The following is a 17241-nucleotide window of genomic DNA, read 5'->3' as shown; positions in this document are numbered from 1 at the left end:
GATTTGGTTCCTTGTATAAGAAATGGGGTGTCAGTGCCTCAGTGATGAGCAAACCAGCGTGGGAGGTGGAGCGCCCCAGCTGCAAGCGGGAGGTCCTGTTGTCATGGCAACAGCGTCTGAGTACCACCTGGCAGCCCACCTCCTCTGCTGAGCGTCTCCCCTTCTCCCTGCAGATCTGGGACATGAGCGACGACGAGACCATCTGAGCCAGCCTCGCCTCGTGTGGAGCCTGCTTCTCTCTGGTACCTGCCGAGGCTACACTCAGTCACTGGAGCAGACCTGCCACCCCAGACTGGTGATTCTGGGCTCCTGTCACCTCCCTGGCCCCTTCCATCCCAAGGACTGGGGTGCTTCCTCTGCTGCCAGTGTTCTGTATGCTCATGAGTCGCCGCTCCCCAGCCCTGACTTCAATAATAACCTTGGCTTTGGCACAGCCATTGATCTGGGGCTCTGTTCCCTCCACGTGCACTTTTTTTTCACCCCCCTGTTGTCACAGTATCCAAGTTCCCAGGATCCTTCTGCTTTGGCCCTCAGAAGTTACGATAGGGACCTGGGGATCAACTGGGGAAGTGGGAAACCAGCTCTCGCCCTGAGCCACTGTAGGGAGGCAGCACCCAAGTCCCCGGGGTGCAGTGCAACCCCACTGTGGGATTTGATTTGAGGGGGGCTCTCCTCCACTCCTTGTCCCCTTACCTGTAAGGACTGGAACCTTTTGGCACAAGCTGCCCTGAGCTAAGGGAGAGCCCTGGGGCTAGTCCACAGCAGGCAGAGTTTGGCACCTTCCCCCGCCCTCTGCCCAAGGGTCCGTTCCTGGGGGTGGGTGGCTGTGTGTCTGCGGTCAGGTAGACTGGTTTCCCCCTCCGTTCTCGTTTGCACACTGGTGCTGGGTGTGGACAGTAGGCAAGTCCTTGGCATAGGTGTCCACCCTACCCGGATGTGCCTGTCCCTGGATAGCTGTAGTGCCACAGGCACCCCTAGCACACTTTATCTGGGTTCAGCTGCTGTCTTGGGCCTAGAACCAAAGTCAAAATGGAGTCCAGGGCTACCTCTTAACAGCAGCAGGATTTCCAGAGACTTAGAAACAACACTTGACCTAAAGTAGAGTGTCAAAAAACTAAAAATTACCTTTATTGGAACTTCAATAGGTGCAGGGCCACCGCACTGTCACCCAGGACTGAAGAGCCACACGTCCAGCCTGTGGTTTAAGAGCACTTTATTATTGTTCTTAAGGCTACTTTTAAGTACAAAAAAAAAAAAAAAAAAGATGGCCTGCCAAACCTTTTTTTTCTTCTTCTTCCAGGAAAAACAGGCCACAGAGATTGGTATATTACAGATTTACAAACATGGAGAGAAGGGGCAGAACGCACCGCAGACAGCGCGGCCCTGGGGAGAACGCCTCGGAGCCCCTTCTCAGGGAGGGTGCTGGGAAACGTTTGGTTTTCCACTGCCCCCTCTGCCCAAGGCCCCCTCCAGGGAACTGCCTATCCCAGATAGGTCAGCACACCGGGGACCCGGCCACCGGCACTGCCATCCCTCCCAAAGTGACGACCCTGTGCACCGACAGAAGTGTCTGAGGCGCGTTCTCCGCAGAGCCTGTCCGCGGTGCGGTCGTGTTCCTGTTACGACGCTCAGTAGCCTGTAGCAATAACAAACTAGTGGCTATTAATGCAGATGCAGTGTCCTCATAGAATAACTGTGTGCCTGCACTTTTACAGACAAAATCTACACCAACAAAAAAAGATCAACTTTTTTTTCCCAAACAACAACAAAAAATGATTACCATAGGAAAGGGGAAAATTAAATAGCTACATATCATTAACAAATTAATTGTTCTTCAAAAAATACCTACAAATTTCTCTGTACATTCTTTACGCACAGCGTAATGATGGTCTTAAAGTTACCTATATAAAAAAAGTGTTTCTCAACAATTTTTCTCCTACAGAAAATATAGGGGCCCGAATGCCAAAGGTTGGAAGCCCAGGAAAGTGGGAGTGAAATGTGTGCAAGGGCGAGAGGAGCAGGGCTTTTCTTCTACTTTTTAAAGGCCTGAAGTCACCATGTGACTACAAGAGCCAGTCGCCCCCACCTTCCCACCCAGTGCCAGTTTCCAGAATGCAACAGCTCACTGTGTCTTCCTCCTCCTCAAAGCCGGCCTCAAGGGCTTCTGTGTGGAGGAGTCGCGGATGAGGTGGCCGTGCGTGGTGATGTCCTGAGCCCTCCAGTGGGCCAGGCTGAATGCAGCACACGTGAGGGGCAGAGGGCAGAACAGCTCATGGACCAGAGAAACAGCTGTGGGGCACCCACCGCCATGTCTACCCCGCTGTCTTCTAGTTCTAGTTAGTAGCTATCAATATAGCAGACGATAATAAATGCGGCAATAACTGAATAGTCAGGAATGTATACTGCCTGGGCCCCAGCATGCGAGGAAGCATCAAAATACCTTATCACAGATTGTCAGCAATCTGCTGTTCAGCCAAGGGAGGTGGAAGGGAGCAGTCTGTGCATCGGGGGGACTGGAAGACGCTCCCCTGGGAGCTTGTAAGAGCAGACAGGACGCAGAAAACCAGTGACCGCGTCAGCCTGCAGTGCAAACTCTGGCCTTCACCACAGTGGCCCAGCTGCTCCAGTGCGCCTCCCTTGGGCCTGTCGGCTGTCCCCAGCCCTCCTTGCAAGTAAAGTGAGTATCAAATACAAATCTTAGAGTACAACTGTACCAGCAGTAAGTATATCTAGGACTGTAACTGACAAAAATAAACTAATTCTGAAAAGAAGCTAGTAAGGAGTAAGGTTTGTGTTTACTGTCTATACAATAGAAACCAGCTATTTTTTTCTCCGTCGAAACATGCGTCATGGTTAAAGCACTCTGGAATCCTCCCACCTCAGCTCTAGCCTCACACACCGCAGTGTTCAGAGAAGGTAAATGCCCGTGATCAGTGGAGTCTGCAGTCCCGTTGCAAGCACCTGAAATCTAGAGAGAAAGACCTATAACCGGTATGAGACTTCCCCTTCCAAAGCAGTTTTGTCTAAATTCAATAACAAAAACGCACAAATGGTTGGAAATGTCATCCTCGAACCCATTGTTTCTTCAGCAGTTTGCCCTCAGAGCACTTGCGTCTCACGGAAAGCTGCCAGGCAGGCAACTCAGTCCTCCAAAAGTGCAAATCAGACACGGCAGTTCTCTTCAAGTATACACGCGCGCGCACACACGGACCCACCCGAACACGCCATGGAAGCTGAGCCACGCACACCTGGTGCTTGAGAAGCAAATGGAAGAAAGCACAAAGTGTCTGGGTCCCCAACGTCGTCATGGCTTGTGACCGAGAATGTGCGCCACAGAGTCTGGGCCCCGTCAGGCCTGCATCAGAGGTTTCTTTGGTAACTGAGGCAGGAAGTAAGGATGCTACATTAGACGGATGTTCCACACGTCGTTCCTGCTGCCACGTCTGAGGCCCCTTGTATGAATACCAAGCAAGTATGAAAACAGAAGAGAACAGAAATCCCAACGACATGGTTTTTGCGAATAAACCATCCCTATCCCCCCTCCCCACCCCAACTTTTTTGTGTTTAAGCACTGACTGTTCAAAGCTCAGGCAAACCATGCAGAGCCATGCGTGGCCACAGGGCAGCATCCCTTCAGGAGACCACGGATGGCGAGTGGCTGTGGCTGACCATGTGGGCGGAGGGGCTGGCCGGCTGGCCCCTGCGCGAGGCCGACTCAGGGCTGCTGGATGCGCCGTCCTTGGCTGCTTTGATCTGAAGCCATGTGTCGCCCAGAGCTTTGGCAAAGTGGTCATCCACGGAGCCTGTGATGGACACTGAGTTGGGCGCTGGCTCGGGCTCCTTGTAGTTCTTACCCAGGCTCCTACGGAAGTGCTCCTCCACCACAGGGTCACAGGTGGTGGCAGCTGTGAGGAAGCAGGGGAAAAATCAGAGGACAGGCCACCTGTGCAGCACCACGGGCCATCAGGAGGGCCCTGGGGAGACGAGCCCCACCTGCCCACCCACTGTGTTGCGGGGTACGAGGCCAGGCTGCTGCTCGGTGCTATACCCACACTGCAGTGGGCAGAGGCCACGTGGCAGTGAATGATGGCGTCTGACCACCCCCAACTGGAGCACGAGGTCGAAGAGGGCCAGGAGCACAGTCCCGACCGGAGCGCTGCACATCACTAGGCCGGGACGTGTCGGAAACACTTCTCAAAGGCAGGGCGAGGCTTGATCCCAGGGGCCATGGGTGGGGGAGAAAGTGGGGAACCCAGTCTAGGACACTTACCGCTGGGCGGCCTCCGGTAGCTGGTGGGCCCGGACGCCGGGCAGCCGCTATGCGCGATGGGGCAGTGCGAGAGGTTGCAGTTGCGGGCACCAGCGGAGGCGCAGGTGATCACCGAGGGCCGGTTCTGCAGGAGGGAAGTGGGGATCAGCTACTTACCACGCCCTCCCAGCTGACAGCACCGGGTCCCACCTCTTCCCCACAGGGACCTCGGCAGCTCCCTCGGGGCTCTGCAGTTGGCCAGAGCCCCTCCTGACCAAAGGACACAGGCGTCAAGCCCTTCCATGCTTGATGTCAGACTACTACAGGACAGTGAGTCCCCTCCCAGGCGGTCCTTTCTATGAGTGACCTTTGGTCATGGACCAGTGAGGGGCATGGGACAAAGTGGTGTTGACAGCTGGACTACCCCTCCCTCAAATCTGAGGCTGACACTGGGAGTTGGGGATCAGGTCACACAGGTGGCAGAAGGTTGCAGAAGGGACGCTGGCCATGATCCACAGGGTCTCTTGGAGCCGTCCCCTCCCCTTCCCATTTCTTGCTGGAACTTGGTGCAGCAAGTGGGGGACACGTGCCTGTGTGCACAGCTGACCTGTGTCGCATACTGTAGCCCCTCGCCAGCTCCAACCCGCTTCAGAGGCCAGCTTGAGAAACCTTTCATGACCACCACACCTGACCCCCTCAATCTGTCCTTCCAGGCGCTCCCTCAGGACACCAGCATCCATCTCCTCCCCTATGCCACACATGCCACACAGCAGGGATCAGACAGTCTATCTGTCCCCAAGCTTGGGGCAGCAATATTTGGGACAGAAAACTGAACCAACCTGAACTGCAGCTTCCAGCCAGGGAAGGCATTTCCTAGTGCCCAGGACAAGATGGAGGAAGGTAGGGGCTGAATTCCAAGACAGCCAAGAGGGTAGCCGGCTAAGGCCCCCAAAGGGCACCAATTCTGAGAGCTGTACAGTCTGCCCTGGTGCGTCACAGACCCGCGTCAGAACCCCAAAGAAAGGAGGCAAAGGATCACACGCCCCACCTTCCATGACAGGCAGTGGACAGCCTGGACAAAACCAGGATTGGGATGAAAATCTGGATCTACGAAGATGAACTGGATCACACGCAAGAGCCTGTGTCTTGCATAAAATGCACAGGCAAGGTGGGGAGCTGTGGCCTGGCGGCAGCACATGAAGAAAACAGTCGGAGTTTTCTTAACAGTTCAACGTGTCAACAGGGGAACAAGTCACACTGAGCTGGCCATGTGGGCCGGAAATGGGATAGGCCCAAAGCAGAGGTGGGAGGAGGGCCCTGCCCACTGTCCACGACGAGGGCCGCCCTTCCTTCCTAAGCCGGCTGCACCCATGACTTAGGCCCCAGCAGACGTTCCAGGGTCCACCCCACAACCGCCACCCTCCCCTTGTGCTTTGCATGGCTCAAGTTGGTTCCTGCGCCTCCCAACCAGAGTCCAGCACAACACAGGTGCCAGGAAGTGGAGACGCTATTGAAGGTGGACAGGGGGGAGGCCTGGACTGCAGCCAGCCTTTACGTCAGTGCCATCAAGAGCCACTGTGTGCTCTTGGGGCCCACTAAGCCACTCCACCTCCGAGGGTGACTCCAGCTTGCCCCCATCTCCTTGCCAGCCAAGTGCAGCCTGGACACTGGGACAGCATCATGCCAGGTGGTGGGGAGGATGAAGGCCAGAACCAACTGCTGGAAGCTGCGCAGCAGACGAGTGGTAGGACCAGGGTGCAACTGTCCCTCATGATCCTTTTATCCCCATGACTTGGGCCAGGAGCCACCGCTGCCTGGGGAGTCACTGCCTGTGCAGGCCTTGGGGTGGTTAGGGCCTAATCTCATCCCGACCCTTCTCCTTTGCTGCATCCTCAGGGTCATCTCTGTATCTTCCTTCAACACACCCTAAACCCTCTGAACTGCCATTAGAAACATGACATGGGTGACACTTTCCACAGCCTCCCTAGACATGCTCCGTGGGAATGTTCCTGTCCAGCTTCCTAGAGACGTGACTCACCTTTTCCACCACGCAGAGGGGGCTCCTGTCTGCTGGCACAGGCCTGGCCTCCCCATTGCCATTTCCCACCTGGGGCCCAACACACGCTTCCGGCAATGGCCCACCCAGCACTGGTGGGCTGACACTCCTGGGAATGGAGAGGTGCCTCTGAGCTGCTGAGCACAGGGACCAAGGGACTCGCCTCTGTGTCCCCAGCAGAGTACCTGGCAGCAAGGTACTCTGGGCAGAGAAGGGGGTTGGAGCCTATGGTCCAGGCCATACTGGCGCTCCCTGAATGGTCCCCAGGTGAAGGTGATGTGACCAGCAGGGAGGTGAGGGGTGTCTGCGGACCTCCTCACCACCAGCAGCACAACCCTACGTGAAAGTGCAGGTTGGTGGCAGCCAAGGAACTCTGCACCCTCCCAGGAGGCGTGGGCTCAATCTATCCCATTCCCATAGGCTTGGTCTCCCTCTTGGCAGGAATCCCTAGGAACACAGGTGGGACTCCAAAGACGCATTATGGGTCGACACTCTAGCCAGGTGCAGGGTGGACTGGAGGGAGACCAGAGTAAGAAGCCAGGGCAGACACTGTCCAGTCTTCTAGACTATAGCTGAAAACCAAGCAGAAGCCCCTCAACAACCTCAGAGTCCAGGAGAGCAGCCAACGCCAAGGCGGCAGGGCCTGCCTGGGACCCAGCCTGTCCTCATGTTCCTCAGGCCACCAAGGGCAACAGCAGGAGCTCTGAGACTGAATTGAGAGTTGAATCCTGCCCCACACCCTTGCCTAGGGGGCCCTGCAGGGGTCACAGACAGAGGACTCAATTCCTGCATCCTAGAAGTGAATTTCTTTCATGCTTAAATTGGTCAGATCTGGGTCCCTTCATGTGCAGGTCACATGCCCTCACCTGGACAGTGAGCCAGGTCCCCATGGATGCTGCTGCCCACACGCTGTGACCTGGCCCTGAGAGTGTGATTGTCACTTCTCACAGGCTGCATCCTGCACGCACATCTTTCTTTGTGGAGGGCCTGGCACATGGTTAGATTCATAATGTCGACTGAAGGCGACAGTGACAACCTGGCCTCACATTCTTACCAGCACAAATCGGTGGCTGTCCACTGCTACACCAGAGGTGGAACTGCTACAGTCTGGTTTGTCCCTTACCTCTTCCTCCTCTGTATTAAAACCACGAGTGCCCCCAGGACAAAGCTGCCTTGCCTGCCCAGCTTCTGGCACCCCGCTCCGAGCATGGCACGTGTCCACGCCATTGCCTCAAACAAAGGAATGCGGCGCATGATGAGTTCGTCCCCGAGGTAGGACGGGCATCAGAGCCACTTCTCCAAGTCCCCAGAGCATATCACGGAGATGTGCTCCGGGAGCCCCAAGCCCTGCCACACACTGCGTCCCCTCAGGGCACTACACCTTCCCCTCCCCGTTGGTGGGTCTTAAGTGGTCTGGAGGACTTGGAGGTCACACGCCCCAGAGGTTCAGAGAGCACCATCGCGTCATCAGTGCCGATACCGCCTATGGTGTGCTGCCCCACAAACCTCGCTTTTTAAAAAATTTTTCTACCAAGCAAACTATTAATAATCTCCTTATTTTACTGTAATTAAAATAAAATCCCCATGTGCCAGTCATGGGCTTCTGTAGCGCACCAGCATGCACGAGTGACCACCGCTGGGGTTCCAGCCCAAGCAGAGCCCTGACCTCTCACTTCCCCCGCGTGATCTCGTTAGGCAGACGTGAGAGTCACACTCACCGCAGAGGAAGACCAAAGCCACCTCACCCAGACCAGCCTCACACGGTACAGAGCAAGACGAAAACACAAGAACCTCAGCCACAGGGTTGGAGGCGAGGTGGCCCAGGAGGAAGGACAGGTAAGGCGAGGGCCCCATCTCAGAGCAGAACGAAGGTGGAGGCGAAGCTGCGCGCCTCCCTGCAGGCCCTCTGCTCGGGGCTCTGGCCAGCACCCTCCGGACGTGGGCACAGTACCTGCTGCCGCTCCACGGGGGTCAGGGTAGGTGAGAGGCCAGCCGGCCTGCTGGCGTCCACACTGTTCTTGGTCAGTGCGAGGGGCTGCTCCATGCTGAGGCTGGGGAGGGACGTGTACAGGTGGCTGCCGTGCAGGCTCACGGCGGGGGCCACGGCACGCTCAATGGGGCTACGGCTCCGCTCCCGGGGGTCTTTCCGGCAGTCTCCATTGGTCGTCTTCCTGGGAAACAAAAAAAGAAAAAAAGCGTGCTCAGATGGGAACGCCTGGTGTTTTCCAAATGGCAAGGCAAGGCACACTGAGGGTGAGCCCCGCATTTCCCACGGACTGTTCTTTTTGGAAGCTCTCAACGGTTCTGACCACCTGGGCTGCTAGCCTGGCTCCCAAGCCCTGGGCACTGGCTAGGCCCAGCCAGAAGTCACCCTGCAGAGCCACGCCCTCCCCTCAGCAGCGTCACCTGCTCATCTGCACACTTCACAGCGAACTCCACATGCTCAGAAGCGGAGAGCTGGCCTGTGCTGGTTCACCACTGCAGGATGACGGAGGTCCAAAGTCACCCAGTGCTCACTACACGTGGGTCCTGGTCTAAGGCCCCCCACCATCAGCTCACGTCATCTTCCCAGCAGCCCCAAGCTGGAGATGCCACAGCAACCCACTCTCCAGACAGAAAGCAGGACAGCTGACTGGCCCAGGTCTGGCTAGTAAGTGGTGGCATGTGCTTTGCTCTGCATTTGCTCAGCCTGGCACGGAGCGTGGGGACCCAGTGCAGCTCTTCCACCTAGAAGCCTTCAGCAGGAGCCACTGGCCCCACATGCGGCACCTGGGCTGTGGCGTGGGCCAGCACCTAGCCTGCAGGCTGCGGTGGGTGTCATCTCCCACACAGCTGGGGTTTCAGATGGAGCCCGCACGCACCTGTTCAGTATTCAGCCCTGTCCCTCAGTCACCCCCATTGCATCTTCTGCCATTAGAGAGATTTTTGCGTCCCCCCCCCCCCAATAACAAGCAAGTCTTGAAAATGTGGTGGGTGATAATTTCTGAGACTTTTCTTTAAAAGATACGGCTTATCCTGGGAGCCCATGTAGTCATCCCCTGGCAGAGGGGCGGGGCTTGTGCTCACAACCCTGGGGCGGCCGTGGGCCCAGCAGGGCGTGGTGTGGTAAGCTGGGTACTCTCCCCACACACGTGCGTGTGGTGACAGGCGTGTCTTTTCTAAATCACAGATTAACTTAACAAGTGATCCCATGTGCCCTGTGCCCTGTCCCCCCCATGGTGACCATATAAACGACACCATCTGGCCACTGACAGACAACCCACTTTATTCAGATTTCCGGTCCTACCTGACCTCGTTTCAAGGCAGTCCTTCTGTAAAGCGAGTCCAACCACACCGAGCGCTCCACCAGTCTGTGGCAACTCGGCACACGCCCCATCCTCAGCTCCAGCTCTGCCTGCAGACCCTGTGCTCTGCGGTCACGACCACACACCGGCCACTGCTCCAGGATGATGTGGCCACTTTATGTTTCTGTGTCTGTGTCACCCTGTCCTCCCTCGGTACCCCCTGCACCACCACCCACGGCAGCAGTGTCCCTGAACCCTACGGTGCCCTGTGCAAGGCTTCAAGATAGAAGCCCCACCACCACCACCAAGTCCTGCTTATCTTAGTCCCCTGCTGGCACACACCATGACCCTTCGTGGGGAAGACACACTGTGTGCAGAAGACCTGGCAAGAATGGAAGGCAAGGTGTTCCTGAGAGGGCAAGAACTATGGGGAGGCCACTGCGGGCCTCCAGATGGATTATGCGTCTCAAGGAGACTTGTGGGGGGCACAGTAGCGTCAGCACTAGATGCAGCCTCGAGGACCCCAGATGAAGCCTTGGTTCTGGGCATCCTCCTGCCACACCTCTTGGGCGAGCCACTGCACCTGCCACTTAGTGCCACAGAGGCTTCCTGGGCCACGGCACACTCACCCACCACACGATCACATAAGACCCACCCCAAGGGCTCCAAGTGGACTGAACCTACTGCAGTAGCACAGGACAGGCCACCAGGATAGGAGCAGAACCCACACCAGCCCTGAATTTGGTGACTGGGGCCTGGGTCATCCCTTGGAGTTTATTATATGGTTGACTACACAGCATAGCTTAAAAGCAACCAGAGGGGGGAAAATTAGCCCATGAAGAATCATGGAAGACTATTCTGGCCAGTTTAGATCATATGCCTCTTAAACGCCACACATCCTGGCAGTTTTCAAAGAACTACACTACTCCCCGCTCCCATCACACCAAAACACCAGAACAACCAACTCAGTACGGAAAGCAGCTGGTCCATAACTATTACTTTCTAAGGTGACTGAGAGGACATTGCCTGTTCTGTGATGAGCACCTCATGGGTTTAGCTCCCCAACAGAGTTTGCAGGAGTAGAGGACAGAGGACCCCCCACTGGACAGACCTCAGGCCTGGGAAGCCCCGGACACTGGATTTTACCTAATGAATACTGATTCCTAAATGGACAATGCATCAGTGTTTCACCTCACAGTTTGGATTAAAATAAACTCCCCTTTTGAGATGATAGGGAATTGCTCTCCTGACGGTCCTCCCCTGCCCTCCCAGCTCCCAACAGACAACAAATGAGCCCCAAAAACTCAGGGAGGAGACTCCGGAGCTTCTCTGCTAGAATCTGCCTCTGTTGAATGTAGGCTTTAGTTTTTTTTGTTTTTGTTTTTTTTTGGACCAACATTAATTGAGCTCCTATTTTGTGACAGTTCCAGAAAGTAAAGCACAGCCCTGTCTTCTCAGGGCCTGACCCTCCAGAAGGGACAGAAGAGCCCCAGGAGGGGCTACAGCTGGGAATGGGCTCCTCTGGCGATGGGAGAGGCAGCATGTGGCAGAGGGAGGGAGGAAGCCCAGGGATGAAGACAGGCCTCCAGGGACAAACGTGGCATCTCCACATCCCCAAGGTCAAGGTCACCAGTCCACATGGCATCCTGAATCCCTCTTAGGGCCCGAGGGATCCAACTCTGAAAACCATGTCACCAAGGAAAGGGACACCACAGAGAGCACTGTCCAAGGCAACCCAGCTAATAGGACAGAGGTGAGGCTGGGACGATGGCAACTGCGCTCCTTGTACCCCACGTGCACAAGGGTAGGGGAGAAGCAGCCCCCCGCTCACCTGCCAACGAAAACAACGCTCTGAGGTACCACGGATCAGACACTGAGGAGCACAGAAAGTCTGAAGGACTTGGCAGTTAATTTTAGTAAAATTGTACATTACTCACATTTCCAGCTCATTTCCCTGGTTCCGGAGCTTAAAGACACATTGTTTTCCATATCCCCTCCCCCTCGGTGAATCATACCCAGACCCCGCCAATTCCCAGAGTCAAGTGCTCGCTGGACGGGACAGGATGGCAGACCCAAACCACACGCATCCTGCCCAGGAGATGGAAGTCACCCCTGGACTCTGGTTAAAGACCAAGTCAACCAACACAACCCGGCCACAGCCCTGTGAGGGCTCCACACCCAGGGTCCATCAGTGCCTCCGAGGCTCAGGGCGCCCTGGTCACCACCCTGGGAGCTCGTCCTCACCCTGGGAAGGCGTCTCCTGATCAAGTGTTTTAGGAGAGAAAAACAAAAGGAAGCGGGAAAGCAGATCCCTCCACACTTGCATCCTGGACAGAGTTTTCGGGTTGGGGGGTGGACACCACCCGCTCTCCTTCCCTCTCAGAGCTCAGAAGCCAAAGATGTCCACAGCATTTGGGGAAAGTAATCTAGATTACGAGCAGCCCAACTGTAAGAACGCATCCTGCGAAGAAAGTGGGCTGCATCCTGAGTGCCCAGGGGGGCCGAACCCTCAGAACAGCGGACTCGGCCTTCCCCGAGCCTCCGCCGATTCCCACCAAGGACTATGGCTAGAATTGAACCCAGGTCTGAATTCTCGTACCAGGGAGAGGATATGGGTGGAATATATTTTTGTTCATGCTTTTGAAGAAATATTCTGGGGACCCTCTGTGCCATCCTGCCCAGATCTTCCTAGAGGTGATGGGGGTCCCTCCCAGCACCAGCAAGGACACCACGGTTGGACCATGGGCCTCTGCGCCACCACCACCACACGCAGGGTGCAGGTCTGTAGACAGAGTCCTAAAGCAGGAGGACTAGAGCCACGGGGAGCCCAGGGCAGCAGGCCAGTGAGGGTCGGCCCAGGCAGAGCCCTCTCCTCACTAGCTGCGGAAGTACTTGTCCTCTGGGAACCTAAACGACAGAATCTTTCCCACGGTCTAATAGTTTCTTTTGTGTTTTTGCGGTGCTGGGGATGGAACCCAGGGCCTGGCGAGTGCGAGGCAAGTTCTCTCCACCGTCCACACCCCAGCCCCAGCACTAAGGGCAAAACAGCCAAGATGACCTTAACCTTACAAAGCTTCCTCAAAGGATGCGTGCAGCACCACTGAAAGGTACAGTCCATGTTTGTATATTTATACATCTAAAAACGTTTAAGTATTTGGGGGGCGCATACTGGCGGCTGAATTCGCCATGCTCTGAGCCCAGTCCTTTTTGATTTTTTGATGGTCTTGCTAAGTTGCTGAGCTGGCCTTGAACTTGAGATCTTCCTGCCTCAGCCTTTCAAGTTGCTAGGATTATAGGCGTGTGGCACGTGCCTGGCTAAATATTAAAAATTGTAACCTTCCTTCCCACTCATTACGTCCTGACTCCTGGGGTTTCTGACATGGACAGAGTGTGTGGCACAGTCCCAAGTTTACAGAGAAGCCAGCAGGATGGAGCGTATAAATGCTCTATCTAGAGGCCATGTGAGGACAGGTCACAGGGCCACAGACACCGCCTCTGAAAAGCAGCCACCTGCCAGGGTCACCTGCCAGCCCCAGCACACACCTCAAGGGCCTTCCTGACCCCAAAGCTCACCATGCCTGGCCTGGCCTTCCTCCTATCCTGGGGATGTCAGGCTCTTTGGAGGACAGCACCTCCCTGGGGGACCATGACGCCTCCATGCTTTGTGCGCCTCAGTGTCCAGCCCAGCACTGACCACATAGCACGTTTACCTGTTCTGTGAATGAACAGATCATTAAAGCCCACATACTACGTGTGAGACGGGACTTACGACCAGCAGAGAAGGCTTCTCCCCTTCGGTACCAGGGTACTGAACCCAGGGGTGCTTAACCCCTGAGCCACATCCCCAGCTGTTTTTGTTTTACTTTGAGGCAGGGTCTCGCTGAGTTGCTAAGGGTCTCACTAAGTTGCCAAGGCTGGCTTTAAACTTGGGATCCTCCTGCTTCAGCCTCCCCAGCCACTGGGATTACTGGTGAGTGCCAACACACCTGGCCGAAAAGGCTTTTTTCTGAGAGAATTTAAGGAGCATGTAAATCCTGGGCATGGACAGAGAAAAACGTTTTCTCCCTCCCATTAGCACCTCCCTCTTCCAAATGTGGCCAGCTTGTCCAAGTCCCCCAAAGAGGAAGGAAGCCCCAGGCCACCCTTCTCTCGTCCCGAGTAAAAGTCATGGCCTCCCAACCAGGCACAGAGGCCCCCGGGTGTGTCTCCAAGACATCCTAGTGAGGTCTTGCCACTGCACCAATTTTAGATGGGAAGTGGCAGGACTGGTGGTGGCTGAGAGGCCGGTCAAGAAGATATGGTGGGAGGTGAGGCAGACACCCTCCTGCGTACAAAGTGGCAAGAGGTGCGTCACTGGCAGGAAAAGGTTGGGAAACACTGGCATTCACACCGTCTCCAAGACAGTCAACCTGAGGCTGTCTGCTTCAACCTTGTCCTCCTCTGCAGGGACAGAGTCAGGGACTTGGCCTTGGCCCATCCACAGCTTTGCATCCCCTAACAATCCAGAAGAAAGCCATGCCCCTCCCTCCATCCAAAGTCAAGGGAGCCCAAGTGCCATCCAAGCTGGTGAGATACCCCATCTATCTCCTACCTCCTGGTTTTCCCATCAACTCCCCACAGAGTCAGCATCTCCCTTTGCTAGTTCCAATTTCAAACATCAATCCTGTGGAATAAGTGGCGCACGCTTCATTTGCTCTTCTGCCATCCCAACAAGAAGCATGTCCCATGGGAACGCTGCCTTTAGAGAGCAGAGTGTGTAAGATGGAGAATCCCTGTGCATATGGTCTTTAGGATCACCAGTCGTCATCTACCCAGTGCTACGTGCCCAACCACGAGCTCAGACCTGTTGCATTCCCCACAACACTGCAAGTGAAACTCATTCCCATTTTACAGATGAGTAAACTGAGGTTCAGAGAGGTTAAGCTGCCGTCCAGTGATAACCTGACGTATAGTGCAAGGATTCTGATTTACATCTCCAAAGGTTTTACCTTACCAGAGAGAGAGAGAGCTTAGACACTTACTGCCAATTCTACTTTCTTCTGTGAATTGCCTTTCATTCCTGCTGTGAGTTGAGTTCAGTCTTCCCAAAAAGATCATCTATTTGTGTGAACTTACTTAGAAATAGGGTCTTTAAGAAGATCAAGTGAGAGGAGGACACTAGGAACCTAATCCAACATAACTGGTGTCCTCTTCTTAAGAGGTAGGGGGAGGGGATTTGGACACAGTGACAAGACAGACACAGATGATGATGATATGAAGACACAGGAATGCCTGAGGTCATCAGAAGTCAGGAGAGCCCAGGACCAGACCCTCCCTCACAGCCCTAGAAGGAACCAACCCTGCAGACTTTGAGATTTTGGGCATCCAACAAGCAGACGTTAGTCACGCAGTACATAACCACGTTTCAGTCAATGAGGGTCCCCACGTGTGACGGTGGCCCCATAGGGTCGTGATGGGCCTGAAAAATCCCTCTTGCTCAGGTGCCGATGGTGGTGCTGTCAATCAGCCTCCCGCGCCCCTTGTACTGATCGATACGTGCGGCATGGCACACCTGAGCGCGGCAGACGGCCTGGTACTGGTTTTGTAGTTACGAAGCCACATTTCTTAATCACTGGTCAGGCTAGTCCTTTAAAAAACAAAAGGTAACTGCAGCGTGGCGTGGTGCACACCTGTCGTCCCAGCTTCTCGGGAGGCAGGAGGATGGCTCGAGTCCAGGAGTGTGGGGCCAGCCTGGGCGACACAGCGACGCCCCGTATCAAAAAATAAATAAAGCAAAAAATAAAAAAACTTTAATGGACAAAAAATCTTATGAGGATATAAAGAAAGAAAATTTTGTACCCAGCTATAATGTATTTGTTTTAAGCTAGATTTTGTTATTTTTAAAGTCAAAGAAAGTTTAAACGTCACAGTAAGTTCACAATTGAAAAACAGTAATTCCACCTCAGTGTAGCCCAAGCGCACCCAGTTCCTGGGGCCTGTGGCCTCCACGCCCCGGCGCTGACCCACAGGAGCAGCTTCCGGGCCTGCAAGCTGCGTGCGTGATGGCGTCCCGGCAGGTGCACCGTCTTGGTCTTTCAGGCCACACCTTTCCTGTTCCTCTTCTAGGGATACGCGACTGTGCTGCGCTGCCTGCCTCAGTATTCAGTGGGCCCTCACTGTGGGGTTCCTGCCCAGGAGCAGTGGGCCGGGGCTCTGGGCTGAAGCGCACAGCAGGTGGCGCCACGTAGGTTCGCCCAGACTCTGATCTGGGCACCACGAAATCACCTCGTGCCACATTTCTCAGAATGTATCCCACGGTGGCACACAGCTGCACTCTGGGGTCCTGTGTCATGGCGGCCCTAGCAAACTAACAGTCCCCATGCCTCCCCACTGCTTGCCACATCTTTGGATGTTTCCTACACTCATGCTTCTTCTTGCTTTACCTGCAGCTTCCTTAGGACATTCTGTAAAACAGGTCCCAATGGTCCTCTACATTTCACAAACACCAAGAAATGACAGCAGGACCTGGGCCTGCCTGGGAGGCTGGAGGGCACACTGCCCCCCGCTGCCCCCACGTAGCAGAGGAGGAAGCTTGGTCAGGCTTGCACCCCAAAGCTCAGCAAATGCTCTGCATGAATGCAAGAACGAAGGAGCCACCCATCTTTTCATGTCCTGTGTTGATGGCCCTGCGATGGCACACATCCCTAAGGCCTATGCCGTGAGCACTTGGGCCAGTCCTCCAAGGTGCCACCCCTCCCCGACCTGGCACAAGGGAAGGGGAGTCGAGAGACAGAGGATCTGCCTGGGGTCACAGGACTGGCAGAGCAGGGTCTCAGGTCCACCCTATGCCACCACTACCAGCAGGGTCCCCAGCACAGCTCCCTGACGTGATGCCGGAGAGAAAAGCAGCACCACTGGGGAGCCCGTGCCAGAGGTGCGTGTCCAGCACATGTGAGCTGTGCTCCTGTTGACTTGGACTTGACAGTGGTGTCCAAGTCCACCTGCTCTCGACGGTGGCAGTCCCTGGACCAGCATGACCAGTGCCCTGTACGCTCCACCCGCACCACCCAGCAGTCACGCGGGTTCTCTGTGACGCCCTCTCACGGCACCTGCCCTTCTCTACAAGTCTGTACAGGGATCCAAGGGCTCAGTGGGCTCCCCACCCCTTGAGTACAACGCTCTGCAGCCCTGGGTGAGGGACCAGGGACACTCGGGACACTGATGGAGCTACCGTTCCTGCACTTACCCAGGGAAAGCCCCCAAACAGCTCAAGTGTACGCCTGAACTGAGAAAACCAACTTCAAAGGATTCTAGGTGGAAACGTCTGTCAATACCCCATAATGCTAAGGCGCCGGAATCGAGCTGCAGGCGGCTTCCGGGACAGGCCCGCTTGCTGCGCACCTGCCATGTCTCAGGCTGCCGGGCTCCTAGAGCTCAGCCGAGTGCTTAGCGCTTCCCGGTTCCTCCCTTTGCGCGTCTCAGGCACATTCCCTGGCAGCCGACCACTGCCAACGCCCCCCCACCCGAATTCCAGTACTGAGAGATCTGATTTGCTCAGGAAAACATGTGGCCCTCTAGATCTGCCACCTTCAGAGAGCAGCGTGGCTCACAGACGTCGCTCAAGGGCAAGCCACGTTTCTGAGAGGCTCCACTCTGTTAATAAGGTACGTGTT

At 55.4% G+C, this 17241-nt stretch overlaps 2 protein-coding genes across 8 annotated transcripts in view; one reads left to right on the top strand and one right to left on the bottom strand.

The window, feature by feature from the left end:
* Window positions 1-1448, top strand: part of Atg7 (autophagy related 7) — a 241864-nt gene extending 240416 nt beyond the window's left edge. For both annotated transcript variants that reach the window (XM_047535017.1, XM_047535016.1), the window contains one exon: window positions 174-1448. In XM_047535017.1, coding sequence (XP_047390973.1) covers window positions 174-206 — 33 coding nt within the window. In that variant the 3' untranslated portion in view covers window positions 207-1448. The remainder of the gene's footprint in view (window positions 1-173) is intronic.
* A 2115-nt stretch (window positions 1449-3563) lies between these two features.
* The window catches only part of Vgll4 (vestigial like family member 4), a 139638-nt gene continuing 125960 nt past the window's right edge, over window positions 3564-17241 (bottom strand). For all 6 annotated transcript variants that reach the window (XM_047535013.1, XM_047535015.1, XM_047535014.1 and 3 more), the window contains 3 exons: window positions 8257-8476; window positions 4271-4394; window positions 3564-3905 (listed from right to left, as the gene is read on the bottom strand). In XM_047535013.1, the coding sequence (XP_047390969.1) occupies window positions 3634-3905; window positions 4271-4394; window positions 8257-8476 (616 nt within the window). In that variant the 3' untranslated portion in view covers window positions 3564-3633. The remainder of the gene's footprint in view (window positions 3906-4270; window positions 4395-8256; window positions 8477-17241) is intronic.

This window comes from Sciurus carolinensis, chromosome 19 (assembly GCF_902686445.1).
Source record: "Sciurus carolinensis chromosome 19, mSciCar1.2, whole genome shotgun sequence".
NCBI classification, from domain to species: Eukaryota; Metazoa; Chordata; class Mammalia; order Rodentia; family Sciuridae; genus Sciurus; species Sciurus carolinensis.
The sequence above is the reverse complement of the archived record's forward strand: the minus strand, read 5'-3'. Positions and strand labels throughout refer to the sequence as shown.